Below are 19,164 nucleotides of genomic sequence, written 5' to 3' on the forward strand. Positions count from 1 at the left end.
GCAATACACTTACTTTGAATACTAATCATTCATAATTGAAGCAAAGCATAATTAGACTCAGAACTAGTTACTGTCCAGCTGAGTTTCTCCCATAATGCATGACATTACAGTTTCCACATACAACAATGTTTATCTGAAAAGACTGTCTTCCAAAACACCAACATCATGCTTCAGATTCGACAAGTTTCTATGTAGGTACCATTTAGCCAACAATATTACAGTGTTCTTGTTCTGGCCTCGCGTGCTGCTGACAAGAGCTGAATCACTATGTAAAACGGGAGGTCTCATTCTGAGATTTGGTACTCAAATACTCGACATCAGCTCTCGAGGATTTGTTTGAATCGATTTTTCAGTTAATAATTCTTAGATTGTCCAACACTACTACAAACAGCAGCCACTATCTAACATGACTCCAGAGAGTGATGCGAGCATAACGAGCAAAGTAATGCACTGAAAACCAGTTATGGAAAATGTTGAGGCCAAGTACTCCATTTCAGTAACTGAGCACATCCAGCAGTCTGGTTCATAGCCATCATACACTGCTCTATAAAGTAGGGAGTGCGTTTGGATATTAACACTGTAGAGTGCTAGCAACAGAATTACCCACAGAAATGCCTGGAGTTTGCTTGAATGATCGTACATTTTATTAGTGAGTGGTGTATAAATGATGATGTCCTTTTAGGCTAAGCCAGTACTGCCTTATGTCACTTGGGCAAGTTGTTTCACTAAATATATGATAGATACCCACACTCAGAAAAGGATTGTAGCATGATCTTTGTCTGTTTGTGCATCTCTCATTCTTTTCTTTCACTGCCCCCTCCCCCCCCCTCTCCCTCCCTCTCTCTCTCTCTCTCTGTGTGTGTGTGTGTGTGTGTGGGGGGGGGGGGAGAGAGAGAGAGAGAGAGAGAGAGAGAGAGAGAGAGAGAGAGAGAGAGAGAGAGAGAGAGAGAGAGAGAGAGAGAGAAGGAGAGAGAGAGAGAGTGGGTGGAAGAGGGGAGGGGGGGGGGGGGGGCTGAAAGACTAGTTGCAATACATGGTGTGTGATGTGATACCAAAGAGTGGCCTCCCTTCCTGCAGCAACATATACTTACACGCTGCGGCTGGTGCTGGCCCGGCGCGGTGACCGTCCGCTCACCTTCTCGCCCGGCCTGGGAGACACGGGCAGCGACACCTTTGCCGAAACATCTCGTGCCGCTGCTGAGGGTCTCGACCGGCTGGTCATGCAGTCTGACCTGCGTGACGTCTTCCACGGTGTCTCCGTGGAAGCCTTCCTGCCACCCGATGAGAGTGCAGGCGCTGGCATCATCGTCACCTTCCAAGTCAAGGTGAGCTATGTTCCGTCCATCTGATCAGTCAGTACACGTCACCTACACTACAGCCACCATCCAGTCTTAAGCAGACAAAAATTAAAATTTACGCCTCCAAAGATGTGATGAATTAATATTGTCCATTATGGATATTGTAGGATGTGTGACTCTACATTAATTTAATGCATGTACTGATATCTGTTTCTAGTAACTTTTTGAAATACATGTATTTTTCATAAACTAGTTTTTGAGCCTTTTCAGGCTCATCTGTATGTTAAAAGAATACTGACCACTATGCTGAAAATTGTTTTGTACATGATTATAAAATCAGAAATTGCTACAATTCGCATCTGGATAAAAACAATAAAGTTAGAACTCAGAGGAGTTTATTATACTATGCCATCATATTACATAACAAATTACCACAGCATATAAAAGACACAGAGACTATCTACTCTTTCCCAACAAAACTGAAAGATTATTTAGAAAATAAAAGTTTTTATGTGGTAATGGAGTACCTAAATTAAAACATTATCCATTATATGAAGTAAAGTTTATGGTGTGTCTTTATAGAAGTAATAAGTAGCTAAGACTATAGAAAATAAATGTAATTAGATTTTTAAAAAAATCATTACTGTGTAAGAAATTAATTTTAAGCTATAAAAATTCATTGTTTTACATGAGAAAATTCATACAAGATCAATTGTTTCACATATTAATAAAGCAACCAATCAGTCAATATTTAGACGGTTAATGCTGAAGATATACAAGGAGTTCCAAATAAGTCTTTTTTCCTCTGTGACTTACAGAATAAAATGTGAAAGGAATATTTAATTAGATAGATAAACATAAGAAAGATTACTTCTTTTGTGGGGTTATGACCGTTGTTTATTTAGTTATTTTCCAGATATTTAAAGCTATGAGTGATATTTTTTAAACTAGAGCATTATTATTTCCTAGCCTGTAGCCGTGTACAAATCAATTTAAATCAAACATATGTCAATTTTAGCTACTGAGCTAACAATATTCAAAGTTGTAGGGGTGGATGGAACATACTGCACACGATTGGTTGTGTTGAGATGGATGTTCGGATGGAGGAATGGTTATTTAAGTGAGGTGTTCAGATGTACATTCTGTGTGCGATGATGTGCTAGAATGGAGCAACAGGTTTCCTGAAAGATGGTGTGGATACTGTGGTCCTCAGGGATAGTCCACATGAAACCTATAACAGCAGATTTCTTTTTGCGGGTGATCTAAAGACTCGTGCAGGTGCCAGGGAGTGAACAATCCCAAATGACTTCAAACAGCACACTGAGGAACTTGTCACTCTGTGATCTCAGCAACTTTACATGTCATCTGCAGCTTTTTGGAAGGCACACTGTGTTGGGCACTATGGAAGAAAATCTTGCATTTAAAAAACTGTAACTCACTGCTGTAGCTCCCTGGTAAATAACTAAATAAACTATGTTCATAACTTCACACAAATAGTAAAGTTTCATACATTTATCTCTAAATAAATATTCATTTCTCATATTAATTTGTAAGTTGTAGAGGAAAAAATTTTACTTGAAACATGTCATGTGTATCCATAGTATGATGCTAGGTACTAGCTTGTGGCAGTATTGTACTTATACACCTGTGGTAGTTTACATTTTCAGTTACTATTGGCCACAAAATTAACTAACATAAATTCACCAGAATCCCTTGTATGCTATATAACTGATCCCAGGAGTGCTGCTAGAGGTCACTAAAGGCAGTCAGCTGAAGCTGCATGCTGATTACAGAGTAGGAGTTGCCTGCAGAACTGATAACACTACACTTGTGAAAACTCCTCTCTTTGTCAACTATTGCACAAGGGTAGGAAAATTAATTTATTTATTTATTTGCCAATGTGTTGCAAGTGCACGAATCTTGCAATGGGGTGGATTTGTTCTGTGACTTCGTTTTCCAGCCCTCAATAGCGTACTTCTGCATTAGCATTTGGCCAAAAACAAGGGGCAAGAGTCCTCGAATACCTCGTTTGGTCCCGGTGGAGTTCATGCTCTTCCCTGGACTCATATACTTTGAAGTGGAAGCATACTGTGGATGCTGAACACATTAATTGGTATGTGAGGATGATTCTGAACAGGATTCCACTCAAAGCTGTGCCAAGGTATTCCAGAGCCTATACAATCAATGCAGCCAAGGTGTGGAAAAATAAATTATTTTGTATTTTATTTTGAGGTAGTCACAGAACATATTGAACCTACTGTATATGATGCTCTGTATGACCCAGAGACACAATATAATTAAAACAAGGGCATGCCTATGTGTTAGTTTCCTCCAGGTATGCACAGTGATTTTCAGGGATGGTCATACAGTCTATTTTTACATGACCACTGAGGTTAAAAAATGTTAGGACTCCAGAGATAAGTGATTGCTCTGCAGGTACCAGTGTAACAGAATGTATGTCACTCACATATGTGAAGTGGGATACTAGTGGTGTTCATTGTGTTGCAGCTGTCAGACAATACTGACGAGGAGCGACTGAAGGAGGTGTTCCGCAAGTCGCTAAGAGCAACCAACTACAGCCTGGGAGGCACCGACGTCTATGCTGACAAGGAGCGCATACAGCACATTGAGGCAGAGGGTAAGTTTTATTTCCGAGCAAAGTACTCTATTGTATGGAGAGTTTGGCATTTTATGTTGTTAATATAGTAACACAACCTTTTCCCTTACTGTGTCGGCAATTGCTGCGCAATGCGTACACCATAATTATTCTACCATGCAAACATTTGGGGTTACACTCGTCTGGTATGAGATGTTCCCGGGGGGTCTACTGGGGTCCGAACCACACAATAACCCTGGGTTCAGAGTGGCGGTGGGGTGGGTGGTGGACTGCTGTGGCCTACTGTGGGGTTGTGAACCACTGAGGGCTGGGTGGGACGAAGCCTGTCCATCATTTCTAGGTCCCCGGTTTAATACATACCTTTTCCTTTATAATATGTAGACTGATTTTAGAAGGTGTCACAGCAAGAGGACTTCTAGTATTTATCAGTTAGATATTAAGGACTCATAAGTTGATTAAGAATAGAAACACAGTGATACAATAACATTTGCAATTTTTAGTAACACTTTTCATTACATAGTTTCATATCCTTGTGCAACTTAAGAGGTGTTTAAGAACTATTTAAAAGCAAAGCAACTTTCTTATGAATATCATACTAAACATACTACAGAGAGAAATTAAAGCATTAAACCAAATGTGTCAGACTGTGACAACGGTCGGCAAAAGAGCCTGAATAGCAGTCAGAATGAAGTTGGGTCAGAACTGTTCCTGCAGCACACAGCTAGTTGCCACGCTTATATTCCTGCTTTTTCAATGATACCAGTTACTGACTGTATTGTTGATACAGATAAATATGCTCTCCTGTGCTATGTTAAATTATGAGCTTACACTACATTTTATGTGGTTGATACTTCAAAAGATATATTTGCAAGTTGCAGTTTACATCCTTCACATTTAAGTATTCCTCTATTGTGGTGGATATACCACTTTTTGTTTCTCTTCTAACTGATCAAATATAGCTCCTCCTGCCTACAGTCACATACTTAACTGCAACAGTGCTGCAGGGTAACTGAAGTAATGATATTATGCTATGACAAGAGATAAATGTTTAATTTTAAAGCATACATAATTGTTGAAATTGGCTTAATGTCTAGTTTTAGTGAGAGGTCCATGTCATATTTTCAAACTACGGAATGAAACACTGCCTTTTAGTCAATGTTATTATTTATTGTCCCAGTCTTCAAAGAAATATTCATTCACTTTCCACAGACGGGTTAAATAATTTGTACATTCCTTTGTTTGAAACATTACAACAACTTGTGTACCCTATACTTTATTCTTTAACAACTGACATGCCAGCTAAGTACTTGGCATTCTGTCCTTGTATTGGGAATGTAACAGTCAGTCATGATCAGTTCATTATTTATATTAATACTTTTGAAAAGTTATAATGAAAAATTACATGTTCACAAAAACTTAAGTGTAACAGTAAGTTTTATAGTAATGAAGTAAATGTTTAACACTGTTGATTTTCTTACACAGTTTCTTTTTTGCACAGAATTTCATAAAATTTTGAACAGTTGCCTTTGAAATATGCAAGTTCCTGCCAAGGTCCATAGTTGTTCTGATTACTAATGCTTACAGAGGTTTCAGTGCTAAAGGTACTTCATTTGATATGAATCTTGTAAATTATGTTAAAAGTTTTTAACTACTGATGTACAAACACTTTTAATAATTGATTTCAGTTTTATGCAGTGTCTTTCTGGAACTTTCTATTTGGTAATTTTTGTATCTTTCACAGAAAAACTGTATTACAGGAGTAAATTATTATCTATCTGGATTTGAAATTACAGTGTCAACAGAATGCAGATGTGTATACACAAATTATCCAGTTGTATAATCTTGCAAATGAAATACATCCACCTTCATTATTTAGAGGGCATTCTGTTATTCCGAACAGTGTTAGTTAATGATTAATAAATGTGAAAGGAATAAACATAATCACAAATGTACAATAAGATAGACTGTATCAAGTAAATCACTAATCATTGTATATCGTCTACTCCTATATGAAATCTAAGACTATTATTAGATTATGGTCAAGAAGAGTTCTATCTTGTGTGTAGGCTGTTCTGGTGCTGTACATCAAATGACCCAAGTGGATATTTTCAGATTTCGACGAGTGCACAAGCCGGCAGTACCACGACTGCTCGGAGAATGCACACTGCTTCAACCTCCGGGGCACGTACACGTGCAGCTGCCGTGAGGGCTTTGCCGACCTCTCCGAGAACCCGCTGTTCCCGGGCAGGCTCTGTTCAGGTCAGTAAGAGTTTAAATCTATACTGGATGCACAATGAACTTGGTATTTTCCTAGGAGTGAAGGAGTTGTTGGAACTTGTATGACTTCAGGCCAGTATAGAATGTGACTTAAAAACTAAATAATACAATACAACAGAGCACAGCATTAGGCACAATGAATGCAGAGTTGATTACAGTGTGGTGCTTGCACTGTAAGAAAGAGGCAGGGCTATTTTTCCTTACATCTCTCCCCATCCCTCCATTCCCACCATCTTCACTCACAGCAGCCCATAAAGTGGTGGCAGATGAAAGGGAAGATGGATAGGCGAGTGGAAAAGGGGCAGTTTATTATTAAAATCTGTGGTATGTTAAATGTGTGGGAGAAGGCAAATTAAATTTTGTGTGGTGGGAGGGGGGGAAGGAGGGTGGGGTGGTGGTGTGGGGGGGGGGGGGGGGAGGTGCAGGAATTCTCTGAGAAACTGTGATCTATCCTCTTGACAGAATTGAATTCTGTATCCGTGTCTGCCATACACTAGGTAACGATTGCATGGTTACACTCCTAACGTTTTCTTCAACAGTGCCACATTGTATTGCATTTACAGAAGAATTCAAAACAAATAAAAACTGTGAGGTTGGACAACAACAGTTTAATTCTGTCACAGATGCCAAAGTACTTGAATGAGCAGTTGAACAGTGATGGATAATGGTCAGAAAAGAGACTATAAAATGAAAATCAACAGAAGTAAAACAAGACTAATGGAATGAAGTTGAATGAAATCAGGTAATGCTGGGAGAATTAGATTTGGAAATGAGACTCATAGTAGTAGCTGGGTTTTGCTCTTTGGGCAGTAAAGTAACTGATTATGATCATAGTACAGAGGATATAAAATATACACTGACAATGGCAAACAAACAAAAATTCTTGATAAGAGGAATTTGTTAACATCTAATATCAATTTAAGCGTTAGGAAATCTTTTCTAAAGGTATTTGTCTGGAGTGTAGCTTTGTACGGAAGTGAAATGTGGACAATAAGCAGTTCAGACAAGAAGAGAGATAGAAGCTTTGGAAATGTGGTGCTACAGAATAATGCTGAAGATAAGAGGGGTAAAGTGAATAATTAATGAGGTGGTACTGACCCGAGTTGGGAAAGAGAAATTTATGGCACAACTTAACTGAACAAAGGGATTTGTTGGTAAGACACATCCTGAAGCATCAAGGAATCATCAATTAGGTAATGGAGAAAAATGTATGGGGCAAAAATTTTATTGGGGAACCAGGAGATTAATAAAGCAAGGAGTTTCAAGTGGCTGTCAGTTGCAGTAGCTACGCAGAGATATAGAGGCCTGCTATAGAGTCAATAACAATAACAACATTAAATGCTTGTTACAGTGAGCTGAGGTGTTTGGCTTGTGTTACAGCTGAGCTGATTGGTTGTGAGCGGTGTCACTTCCACGGCACGTGCCACGCACGTGGTGACGACCAGGTGCAGTGCGAATGCTTCCAGTGGTATGCCGGGGACACCTGCCACATCAACCTCAAGGGTAAGTATGCCATGCCACTTGCACCTTGAGGTCTCGAGCTCTGCTGACTAACTCCCTCCGTAACTACCAGTACCTATAAGGGTGAAGTGAATACCTCAAAAGTGAAATAAAATAGCTTAAAGTTGTACTATCAATTTGGCAATTTGCAACAGTTATCCTTGTTCCTTATTTTTTGACAACTGGCCAGTTGTTGCATCACAGGAGAGGAAGCTGTGTTAGTGCAAAGATGGCTGCCCAATTGTTGACTTACACTGCTTTAAGGCTTATTGATTCCCTTCAGCTGCTAATCTTCCAAGTCTGTCACCATCTCTGATAGCATTACTGTGTTACCAGCAAAGAAAGCCTTTGAAACTTCCTGGCACATTAAAACAGTGTGGGGGACCAGTAACATGGAACCTCCATTACTCATTGACGCAGTCTCAACCAGCTGAGTTATCCAGGTCTGAATCCCACCCTCACAACTTAATTTCCTATACTGTAGATGGCTGAGTGACTAGAGAGGGACTAGTAAAGATCACTACTACCAGGGTGTTGAACAACAGTATGGCTGCAAAAAAATTGAGTAACTTAATTTATACAATTATTACAAAACAAACTGTGCAATCATTGCTCCATTTGTCAATTACCAAATTTTTGTGTACTTTACATGTGACAAGTAATTCTATTATCATGAGATTTAATGCAAACCATTTCCCTAGTGGCCCTATTGCATATAGAATGTTACATTTAACATTGCTTTCATGTAAATTAATAGAAATAAAATAATTTATACATACTTTTAAGTGGAAGTATACCACTGAATTTAAAAGCAGAAGTTTCTTCTCATTCCAGATATACAAGTGTTCGTTCAGTTTCATCTGCACAGTTGGGAAGTGGGGGGAGTGGAAGGGATTATTTGTACATAATACAGTATCAAAATAACTGCACTTTATTGTGGGTCCCAAAATTTTAAACAGCAAAGAGAATGGTAAATAGCAATATAGACTTCCATCATTCCTATTTCTTAGTTGTCAGTTTCACTTATTATACAGGGTGTACAAAGTCTGGGAACACTTTCAATTATTTATTGCACAAGAACTAAACATTGTACAGATATCATACATATCACATTTTGAAGAGAAACTCTGAAAGTTTTTTTTTTACAAACATTTGATATGCGAACCATGAGTGACCCAGCGGATGTCAATACGGTAATCGAATTCTTGCCATACCTGTCCCAGCATGACATCGTCGACTGTGGCAGTTGCTTCCCGTATTCTGTCCCGGAGCTCTGCTACATCAAGTGGTAGAGGTGGTACATACATCAGCTCTTAATGTGTCCCCACAGAAAAAAAGTCACACGGAGTGAGATCTGGTGATTGGGGAGGCCTCTCATGAAACAGCTGTCCCTTCTGTAGCGCAGCCAATCCATCGTTGTGGGAGCCCCGTGTTGAGGTACCCACGAGCTTCATGATGAAAATGGGGTGGAGCCCCACCTGCTGAAAGATGAACAGAGAGTCTGATCGCATTTGAGGCATCAGCCATTGCTGCAACATGCCCAAGTAGGAATATCCAGCAACAGTGCTCTCGGCGAAGAAGGGTGGCCATGTTTGCAACTAGCCCTGACTATCGACAAATTACCAAACTATGCTGTGGCGGTATACATGAAAAAAAATTTTCAGGGTTTCTCTTCAAAGTGACATATGTATGATATCTGTACAATGTTTGGTTACTGTGCAATAGATAATTGAAAGTGTTCCTGGACTTTATGTACACCCTGTAGATTAGCAAACTCTAGCAGAGGTACTTGAAACATTCTCCATCTTTGGATAAGGCTTTCACAAATAGTTTTGCAACACCCAACTTAAAAAATGCAGAGGTGGTCATATAGTTTTTTCTGGATCCACAACATCCCAAGAGTTTGTCGTAGTAGTTATGGTATTTAGTAATCAGACCAAAAGAGTATATGAAATATATAAGCTGGATAGTAAAATCGCTGAGAAATTCATTTCTTTTTTATATTAGCATTAACTGTAAAAATGCTATAAATGATATTTTTTATCAATTTAGATTCAGAACACTAAAAACCACCTTTTTAGAAAGTTTTTTTTTCATTTCTGTAATCCTAGAGATGTAATATTGTGTTGTGTGAGAGTAGGCTCTTTGTGGGATCTGCAGCACAGACACCATGGGAGTATTTGGCATGCTCCACATGCCAGAACAGAAGCAGAGGTAGAGGCCAGGGCCAGATACTCTGAAAATTCCAGCATCAGCTGGGGTTGGAATCCCGGATGACTGCTGTGTTTACATTAGGCACCAGATGAGAGGCCTATCATTCAGTTACCTGAATGAAGTTTTATTTTGTTACATCTCTGTGTACTTACATTTATTTTTGGCAAACTCATGTTAGAATATGAGCACACTCCAGAGTTGGGTCTGCACGATAAGACAGAGTGATGAATAACATTTTTTTTTTGTTTTTTGTTTTTCATCTTTCATCAATGACAAACCAGCAGAGATATTTTTTGCTTAAGTAAATGAGTGACCTGTTTGCAGGAACCATGAATGAAAAAATACTATTTTAAATAGAAACACATTCCTGATGTTCTGCAAAATATTTGTTTGATCACTTTTGCTTTTGGCATCTTATGCCTTTGTGAGATGACAACTGAATGTTACAAATGCAGATAAAGTGACGTAAGACTTACACAGATACTACTTATGCAGGTGATACATACAGGAATGAGAAGCAGAATGATTACAAAGAAAAGTATTACTTTTGTTATATTACACAGAAATCTTTACATAAGTGGATATTACAACATTTAACAGCAGATGAAAAATAAAGCTGAATTTACAATTGTATATGCACAAGTGAAACTTAAATTAACATAGAGGGGAAAAAACAAAATAGTTACATAAAGTTTCAGTTACACAAAAATTTGATTAAATTGTAAACTCAACTTTATTTTTCATCTATTATTAATGCAACAATGTCCACATAAAATTTTATTTTTCATTTTAACTAAATGTAATGATTTCTGGATGATGCAAAAATGTCACAGAGCACAGGCCTTGTCAAGGTGTGGTGACTCGATCTTACAGATAGTCATACCGTAGACACAACAGTGGAGCGGTATTTGTGGAGAGACCAGACTAATCTGTGGTTCCTGAAAAGGGACAGCAGCCTTTTCAGTTGTTACAGGGGCAACAGCCTGCATAATTGACTGATCTGGCTTTGCAACAGTAGTCAACACGGCCTTGCCGTGCTGGTACTGCGAACAGCTGAAAGCGACTGGGAAGATATGTCTGTTGTTTTTTCTCCGAGGGCATACAGCTCTTATTGAATGATCGTGAAATTCTCTTTCTTACTTTTTTCTCAGTCAGTGTTCGCGTCACATGACCACCTTTCTTGAAAGTCAAGGAACAGAATCATTCCTACAAGGCTATTAGTTAAATGATTACCTTATTAAGCACTGCTGGCCAGTGCCCATTCTCAGGTGCACCAATGGATGTGGCCTTGTCATCCTCATAAGTACAAGGTTATTATAAATAATTCAAGTGATTTCACAGTTCTGCTGTAGGTATATTATTTGACACATTGTCACAGGCCTTTGCACACACATAGAAAAACTCTAAAAGTTTATATACATATTACAAGTGCTCCACATGTGCCTCCCTACTGATCTTGCAGATATCAAGTTGATAACAGAGTTCTTTCCACATTTGGTGCAGCATGTTCCTAACAACTGTGAACTCACAATTCTGTTGGTAGAGGAGGCTTGAACACAGAATCTTTCACATAACTCCACACAAGAAAATCATATGCAGTTAGGTTGGGAGAGCGTGGAGGTCGTGACACAAATTACTGCTCATTAGTCCTACCAAATCTGATCCATCAATTTCTCAATTTTCTGTACAAGAATTCATGAACATCGTGATGGCACTGGGGTGGAGCACCATTTTGTTGGTAGATGAAGTCCACACTATCAGTCTCCAATTGTTGCACGAGCTAATTTTCCAGCACGTCCAGATACACATGTCCTGCAATGGTCAACCGTTTCTTCACTCACTCCAGGCTGACTCACTAATTTCCCCTTGCAGACACATCCTGAAGCTTTAAACTGCGTATACCACCACCAAATGGAGTTGGCCGTCGGTGGGCCTTTGTCGACCTTCGTTCTAAACTGTCATCGCCCTGTTAACAGTAGACCGACATGAATGCATTTCGATCACAACATATGCTTTCTCGGAGTGTGTAACCATCTTGCCTAACTACTCACTGCTCTATTTTTGTGGCGGAAATCTAAAGTGCGGTTGCTAGAGTACAAAACTTTTTGAGATTTTCTATATGTGGGGTGAGCTTTATAACAATACATCAACTAATGTAGCTACAATGAATTTATGAAATCACTTCAATCACTCAAAATAACCTCATGTGTAACAACCGCCAAATGCCACGAACAAATGTTGAACTGTTCATTTGACAGTTGTGACCACAAAGTCAGGTAGGCTCCTTGTCTACAACTGTCACACTGACTGGCCACTAAGACGGGTGATGTCACAGTCACATGGCATGTCGAGCCGGTTCATTTGGTGTGGTGGCTGGAACTCTGTTCCTGTAGGTACCGCTAGCACAGTTATTTGTCAGCGAACGAAGTGCGGGTGTGTCGCTGAGGGCAGTTTGCACCTGTGTCGCAGCGCTGCTGATCGCACTGGTGACGATCGGCTGCGTGCTGGTGGCACTGCTGCTGGTGTGCGTCCTGATGACCTGCGCACGTGGGAGCGGTGGGGGCGGACGCGGCCGCGGTCGGGCCCGCCGCGAGGGGCCTCTGGAGCGCCGCGCCATGATCCACGACTCGGCCAGCGAGGCCAGTGGGGACCAGACGCTGCCCAGGAGCCAGGTGTGTATACTGGTTGTAGACAAACAACAGCCTCTCCTCTCGACTCTCACCATACGAGCACTCCGACCCCCAACTGTCTCCTGTATTCCCCAACATTTTTTCTTTTCGTCTCCAATTCTGTTTCCACTTTCTTCTTTGTCATCACATCTACGAAAGAATTTTCACCTGACATAGTGGGGCTCTTTGGAGTCTCTCACTATGAGTCTGGCTAACGGGTTGGTATGGTCAACAAATTTCTTCTTTGCCTCTCGAGTCTTTTCATCTTTCCTTATTCACTGATTGCAGTTGCTTTTAAATAATACACCTTATGACCTATTCTGTCTTGCACTACAGTCATTACTTTTGGATTTCTCCAGTACTCATTTCACAAAAAAATTCTACTCTCCACTGAATTTATCCGTGTTTCCACCTATAGCATTCTAGCTAACATTTCCCCAGTCTTGTTTTTGGTCTTTGAATACTATTTCAATCTGTTGACTTGTACACTTTTTCACTGCCTCTTAACTCTCTTCTTGGACTTTGTTATTTCCTTCTTTTTCCCATACTTATATTTCTTGCACCCTTTCCTTTCCATTCTCTGCTTTCTGTCTATTTCTTTCTTTCCTAGTTGCCTTCCTTCCTTTGGTCCCTTCCTCCCTTTTCCTCACTTCCTTCTTACTACCCTTGCCTTATCCTAGCTTCCTTCATTTATTTATTTCTTCTCTTTCTCCCTTTTCCATCTTCTTTTATTTCTCTCTTCAGTTCCTTCGCATGCTTTCCTTCCTTTCATTCATTCTCTCTCTTTTCTCTTGCCTTCCTTCCTTGCTCCTTTTTTCCCTACCCCAATTTTCCTAGATTCCACCCTTATGTCTGTGTTCTCTTCCTTCATATCCCTCCTTTCTTTCTTCCCTTACTTTCATTCTTACCTTCCACACATTTGCTCTTCCTCTTGCACCTCTGTTTCATTATCATCATCCCTATAAATTGTCTGATCTATGCCTTTGCCAATCAGTTTTGCCCCTTTGGAGATCTTATATATATATATATATATATATATATATATATATATATATATATATAGACACACACACACACACACACACACACACACACACACACACACACACACACACACACACACACTCGTTGATCCATATATATACACACACACACTCGTTGTCAATTATTATCTTCAGTTTTGTCTCCGTTCATTTTATTCTCCCTCTTCCTAGTTTATCCTCTTCACTTCTCTCTCTACAAATGCATTTAGACTGTCCTCATCATTCAGTAATACTAATCTGCCTCGGTACTCATTGATGTTGCAACTGTAATTCCTCTCTTCTTAACCAATGTGTTCAACATCAGTTTACTACCTGCACAGCCTCTCTCATGAAGTGTATTCACATTTCTCGCAGACCCCGGCAGCGGTGTTCGGCAAGAAGGTGCGTCCGGCACCGGCACCAATGGCGACAGTGGTGGCAGTAGTGCCCCCGCCCCCTGCCGGCTTCGCTCCGGTGCCCACACCTGTACCACCCCCGCTGCAGCCGCCACCACCCCCAGAGCAGCGTGACCGTTCACTGACGGTAATGATTCCTCGGGCGAAGTACCGTCCGTCACCCATGGCGCCACCCCACCAACCACTGCCCACTCTGGTCTCCATGTCGACATTCGGTGACGCAGAGAAACGTGCCATCGCACACGAGAGCAAGCTGCTCGCGTTGCTAGAGGGCGCCTCCAAGCAGGTCAGTAGCCACCACCACTCAAAAAATAATTATAAATATGTGCGGCTATGCTTCCAAAACACACAACATGCTTATTGGCATATATTTTCTTCTACAATGTGTTTTACAAAGGGCTCTACCTTTGGAATGAAATAACTTGAGAACAGTGAATGTTGTGTTCTGACATGTTATCTGGTTATAGGGAGTATTGTAGAGCTCTTCATGTGTCACATGTAATTTCCAGTTCAGTATGCTTTTAGTCTAAATATCTAAGAATTTACAGTATTCTATTATAGCTAGCGGTCTAGTCAGACCTTATGTGGTACAGAATTGCATATAGTGTATTTTACCTAGTTCAGCAACTTGCTATTCACAGAAAATCAGTTAATAATTTTGAAGAAAAATTTGCCAGAAGTCCTAGAGGCTGCACCACCTGAAGGTAAGTAAAGCTATACATCAATCTCTTCAGGAATTTAATACATTACTCAATGGACTTTTTTTAAAAATAACTTACAGTTTTACATCCATCTGACATTGTGTACCTGATTTAACACTGTCTTGCTCACTTGAGCAGCCAAATGCCACTATGTCCTCAGTCCCCACTCTTGACCATACATTGTCCATTGCCAAGTTTCTATACCTTCTCATCTTCAGCCTTGTACACCTTCTCACCTTCAGCTTTGTATACACCACCACTGGGCCCAATTGAGTCCAGCCTATTTCAACTTCCTCATCCAGAAAATTATGCTCCAATTTCTCCTTCTTACCAGCTGTAGCCCATTCCCTTCCTGTCCCCTAAGGAAATCAAACAAAACTACAGAGCTCAGTGGTTAAGGCACTGCACTCACATTCAGGATGACTGAATAGCCAACTACCCAAATTTACATTTTCTGTATTATCTCTCTATTACTTAAAGTGAATGCTGGTGTGCTTCCTTTAAATATAATGCTCTTAATTTCCTCACTACCCGTATGTTTTGTCTCCTATGACATCATAGTTGTTTGAATGTTGGGGCCAAATCATCTTTTCTAAAACCACAGTTCCATTATGTCCATCCACAGTAGCTGTGTTCAGCATGACAGCATGTCAATCCTAAGGGCCTAAGTTCAATTCCTGGCTGGGTCGGAGATTTTCTCTGCTCAGGGACTGGGTGTTGTGTTGTCCTAATCATCGTCATTTCATCCCCCTACATGCAAGTCACTGAAGTGGCGTCAAATCAAAAAACTTGCACCAACTGAACAGTCTACCCGATGGGAGGACCTTGTCACATGACATTTTATTTTTGTTCCATTACACCCAAATTTAAAAAAAATCTAGTTCCCATAAGGCTCACAACACATTTTCTCATAAATTGTCCTGTTCAATTCCCGTAAAGCTCCTGATACTTCTTTACCCACATAACATCCCATGCCAAGCAGCCATATATCCGCCCATCAACATAACCATGAGCTGATCATGAGAATTACAACATTCCACATTACTGCAGACATCATCACCATCCACTGCTTAAATTTTCTATCCTGAGTTTACGGTCTCAACAGTCCCATAAAAGTCCAGTATATTCACCTGTCCATTCTAAATTTGGAGTCTTTGAATACTGCTAATGTAGTAATGATTGTTTTAGGATGGTCAGCAACATCACCATCATCAGCAGCAGCATCATCAGCATCAACATCAGCAGCAGACGTCAAAACAAAAGCCTAGCAACACATCGAGCCAAGCGACGGAGTCATCCACTCCGAGGAAGAATTCGTCTCCGAGGAAACCCTCAACTGGTAAAAATATCTAGATTGCTGTTTTAAAAGTAAAATTTACATTATTATCTAAGTGTACTCAAGACTCACCATTAGAATATGACATAAAATAATGAAAAGGCAACCACTCGCTTACAGCAGACTTTCATGTGGCGCAAGGACATACTTAATAGTACACAGAATTAGAATATTGTTTGTTTTCATTTGGAACACAAATACCATCATACAGTGTCCACCACAATGAATATTTGTGTTGAATGATTTCATGCAAATGTATAACATAGGGCATCAGTGGGCAACCAGTGGTTCACAGGTCAGGTCCATCCTGTGATTGGTTTGAAATTGGCCAGCAGAAGACATTCATAGGAGAAAGAACATGGCACTTGCATTGTACTCCACCCTTTATGTATTTCCAGTTACTTCCAGGGCCCTCATATGTTCAATATTATTGTCCATACATCACTATAATGACTGACTAAGGGTGAGTATTGTCTCATTGTCAATACTAGAAATATTGAGGAACAGTAATGATGGTGACCAAAATATTCTCACTCAGTATTATCAATCTGTACTGAACTTGTGAGGCTGAATATTGTCAGCTTGACAGTTCGCCTTTCTGTTATTCACATTTCTCCAGTTTGGCTACTGCGCAATACAGCAAACATATGCTAAGGTCATGTGATCTGAACTTTTCAAGTTTTTAAAAGGAATAAGGAAATGATGGCTTAATTTATTTAGTGTTGCAGTAACAACTCATGGCTATGTGATCAGTCATCAAAGGTATTTTTGGACAAATATTTTAAAACTTGTTAATAGTGTTTGTGGATATTCGGATACTAAATTTCAGAAACTCGAATGACCTGCTTGTGGCCCAAAATAGCAAAGTTACTCCTAATTGCTTGTTGACTGGGATTGCCTATCTCATTGCTCTATTTTGTTTCTCATATTAAAATTACCAAATAATTCTTGGCCTTTGTGGACATATTAGGACACCGTAACTCTTGAAAATGCATTAATTTTTCTGTGGCATTTCAAGACACTTGTCATCCCATCTTCATACATTTACATTTATTTATATGACGTGAACATTGTTTCTTTACAAAGGGCATTGTAGAATTTTGCAGTGGAAGTTGTTAAGAGAGCTACTATGAAATGTCAAAAGTAAATAAACAATTTTCACTACAGGTAAATAAATGTAAACATCTAAAGATGGGGTGAACATAAAATGAATGTACTCTATAAAATTCATGTTTTAAGGCATTGCTGCTCTCACATCATGTGACAAGGTGGCCCACAAACTTAAGTATGTGAATCAGACTAACAGATCACCAAAGGTTGCCCTTACCTGGCAGGAGGTACTAGGTGACTAGAGGTGATGGTATCAAACCCTGTAAAATTCCAGCTACAAAAAAAAATCTTAACTGTTCAGTAAGCTACATAAATAACAAAAACTAATTTCAGTACTTGTAATAAGAAGATTTTTCTGGTACTTAAAATTACTTTCACTTCAAGGAAAGCTGTCTCAATACGAAAAATATCAGCTAAAAACCTAACTTTTATTGTCAACAAGTGGTCTACTTACACATGTCCACTCAAAATTTAATTGTTCAAATGAATATGGTTCCACACTCCAGGAAGTATGAGCTGTTTTACTGGCTGTATTGCTGTCAGTTGCTAATGGGATTGGGGACAACTATTGCTCGGCATTGACAAGTCAACATCTATGTCGACAAAATGCAGTGCAAAGTGCGACACACGTAACACAGTTGGCTTTCTTTGCAGGAAACATTCCACCTCCAGCACCCGGAGCCCTCGTGTCAGCAGGCTTTGAGGTATCGGCAACAGTCGGCAAGCCTCAGCCGGATTCCGACACGGAGGCATCGGCAGTCGTCCACAATGGCTCCACACTGAGGACGACAGACAGGTCGGCTGCACATTGACATCACTTTCAGATTTCTTTTCACAGTACAGTGTGTTTTTTCTTCTTCCACTTACACTTCACTAACCTGTAGATTTTTATTTTATACCTTTCTTCATATGTGGCAGGTGAGGCAACATTTGTAAGCAAAATAATTACTGTATTAATTCAGCAACAGCTGTTGCATGGTTCCTAGATATCCCTTTACTCTATTACATAGTGTACTGAGTCAAGTATAGTTACTACTAACTTCCAGAGAGAAGTGATAACATAGTTTGAAACAATGTTTGCCTTTTGACCACTAAAATTTAAACTTTTTGATAATGGAAAATCCTTTAAAAATGTACGAATGCAGTTATTCACCTGCAGCTGATTGGCTGGTAGCACATACTTAGCAGATCACAGATTTGTACTAGCTTCTGAGCTTTCCTATAGTAATCACACACCTCTTGTCTCTGCCCCAAGTTTTGTGCTTACCCAAACTTCATTTTGCTGCCACCAAAGGGCACCATCTGTCTGTCCCTCTCTTGCCACCTAATGCTTCCCCACCCCTTCTTGCCACTCCTTCAATCTACAAGTCTCGCAGTTATCTCACCCCTTCAGCCTGAGGAGCCTCTCAGTCACTTCTTGCAGAGAGAGAGAGAGAGAGAGAGAGAGAGAGAGAGAGAGAGAGAGAGAGAGAGAGAGAGAGAGAGATTTTTTGAGTTGTTAGGTTCTTGTATGTGCCACCATCCAACCTGCAGCCAGACTGGTTGTGTTATGTCATTTTCATTTACAATTCAAATTTTGCACTTCAATGACAGTAGAGTTTTCTTAGATCTATGGAATTAAATGTAGATGTATGGTTTCCATTATCAGTAAGTACATGCAAAAACTTTCAAGATGTGCCATGAAATAAATAATTTCTTTTATAATTCTTGCCTTGAAATTACAGGAGTGAATATTCACTACAGCTATTTCACAACACAGAATTTTAGACTTAATTCTAATTAGTCTCAAAAAAATGTATGGCACACATGTTCAGTTCTGTCACAATCATTCAACGTTGAAACGCACTAGTATTGGGTCCAAATGTAAGGGAATTTCTCTTTTCTTTTACTTTCAATTTTTTTTCTTCTTTTCATTTATTTTCTTTTTGGCTGCTACTTGCATGATACACAACTTGTAAATAGTGCAGTGTTTGCCAAGCATAGATATTTACATGTGGATTTCTG

At 39.8% G+C, this 19,164-nt stretch overlaps 1 protein-coding gene across 1 annotated transcript in view; it reads left to right on the plus strand.

Moving 5' to 3' along the window:
- The window catches only part of LOC124718721, a 181,759-nt gene that overhangs the window by 146,255 nt on the left and 16,340 nt on the right, over positions 1–19,164 (plus strand). The window contains exons 31-38 of the mRNA XM_047244339.1: positions 1,078–1,325; positions 3,807–3,936; positions 6,028–6,174; positions 7,573–7,695; positions 12,376–12,578; positions 13,973–14,299; positions 15,903–16,053; positions 17,815–17,956. Coding sequence (XP_047100295.1) covers positions 1,078–1,325; positions 3,807–3,936; positions 6,028–6,174; positions 7,573–7,695; positions 12,376–12,578; positions 13,973–14,299; positions 15,903–16,053; positions 17,815–17,956 — 1,471 coding nt within the window. The remainder of the gene's footprint in view (positions 1–1,077; positions 1,326–3,806; positions 3,937–6,027; positions 6,175–7,572; positions 7,696–12,375; positions 12,579–13,972; positions 14,300–15,902; positions 16,054–17,814; positions 17,957–19,164) is intronic.

This window comes from Schistocerca piceifrons, chromosome 10, assembly GCF_021461385.2.
Source record: "Schistocerca piceifrons isolate TAMUIC-IGC-003096 chromosome 10, iqSchPice1.1, whole genome shotgun sequence".
Lineage (NCBI taxonomy): Eukaryota > Metazoa > Arthropoda > Insecta > Orthoptera > Acrididae > Schistocerca > Schistocerca piceifrons.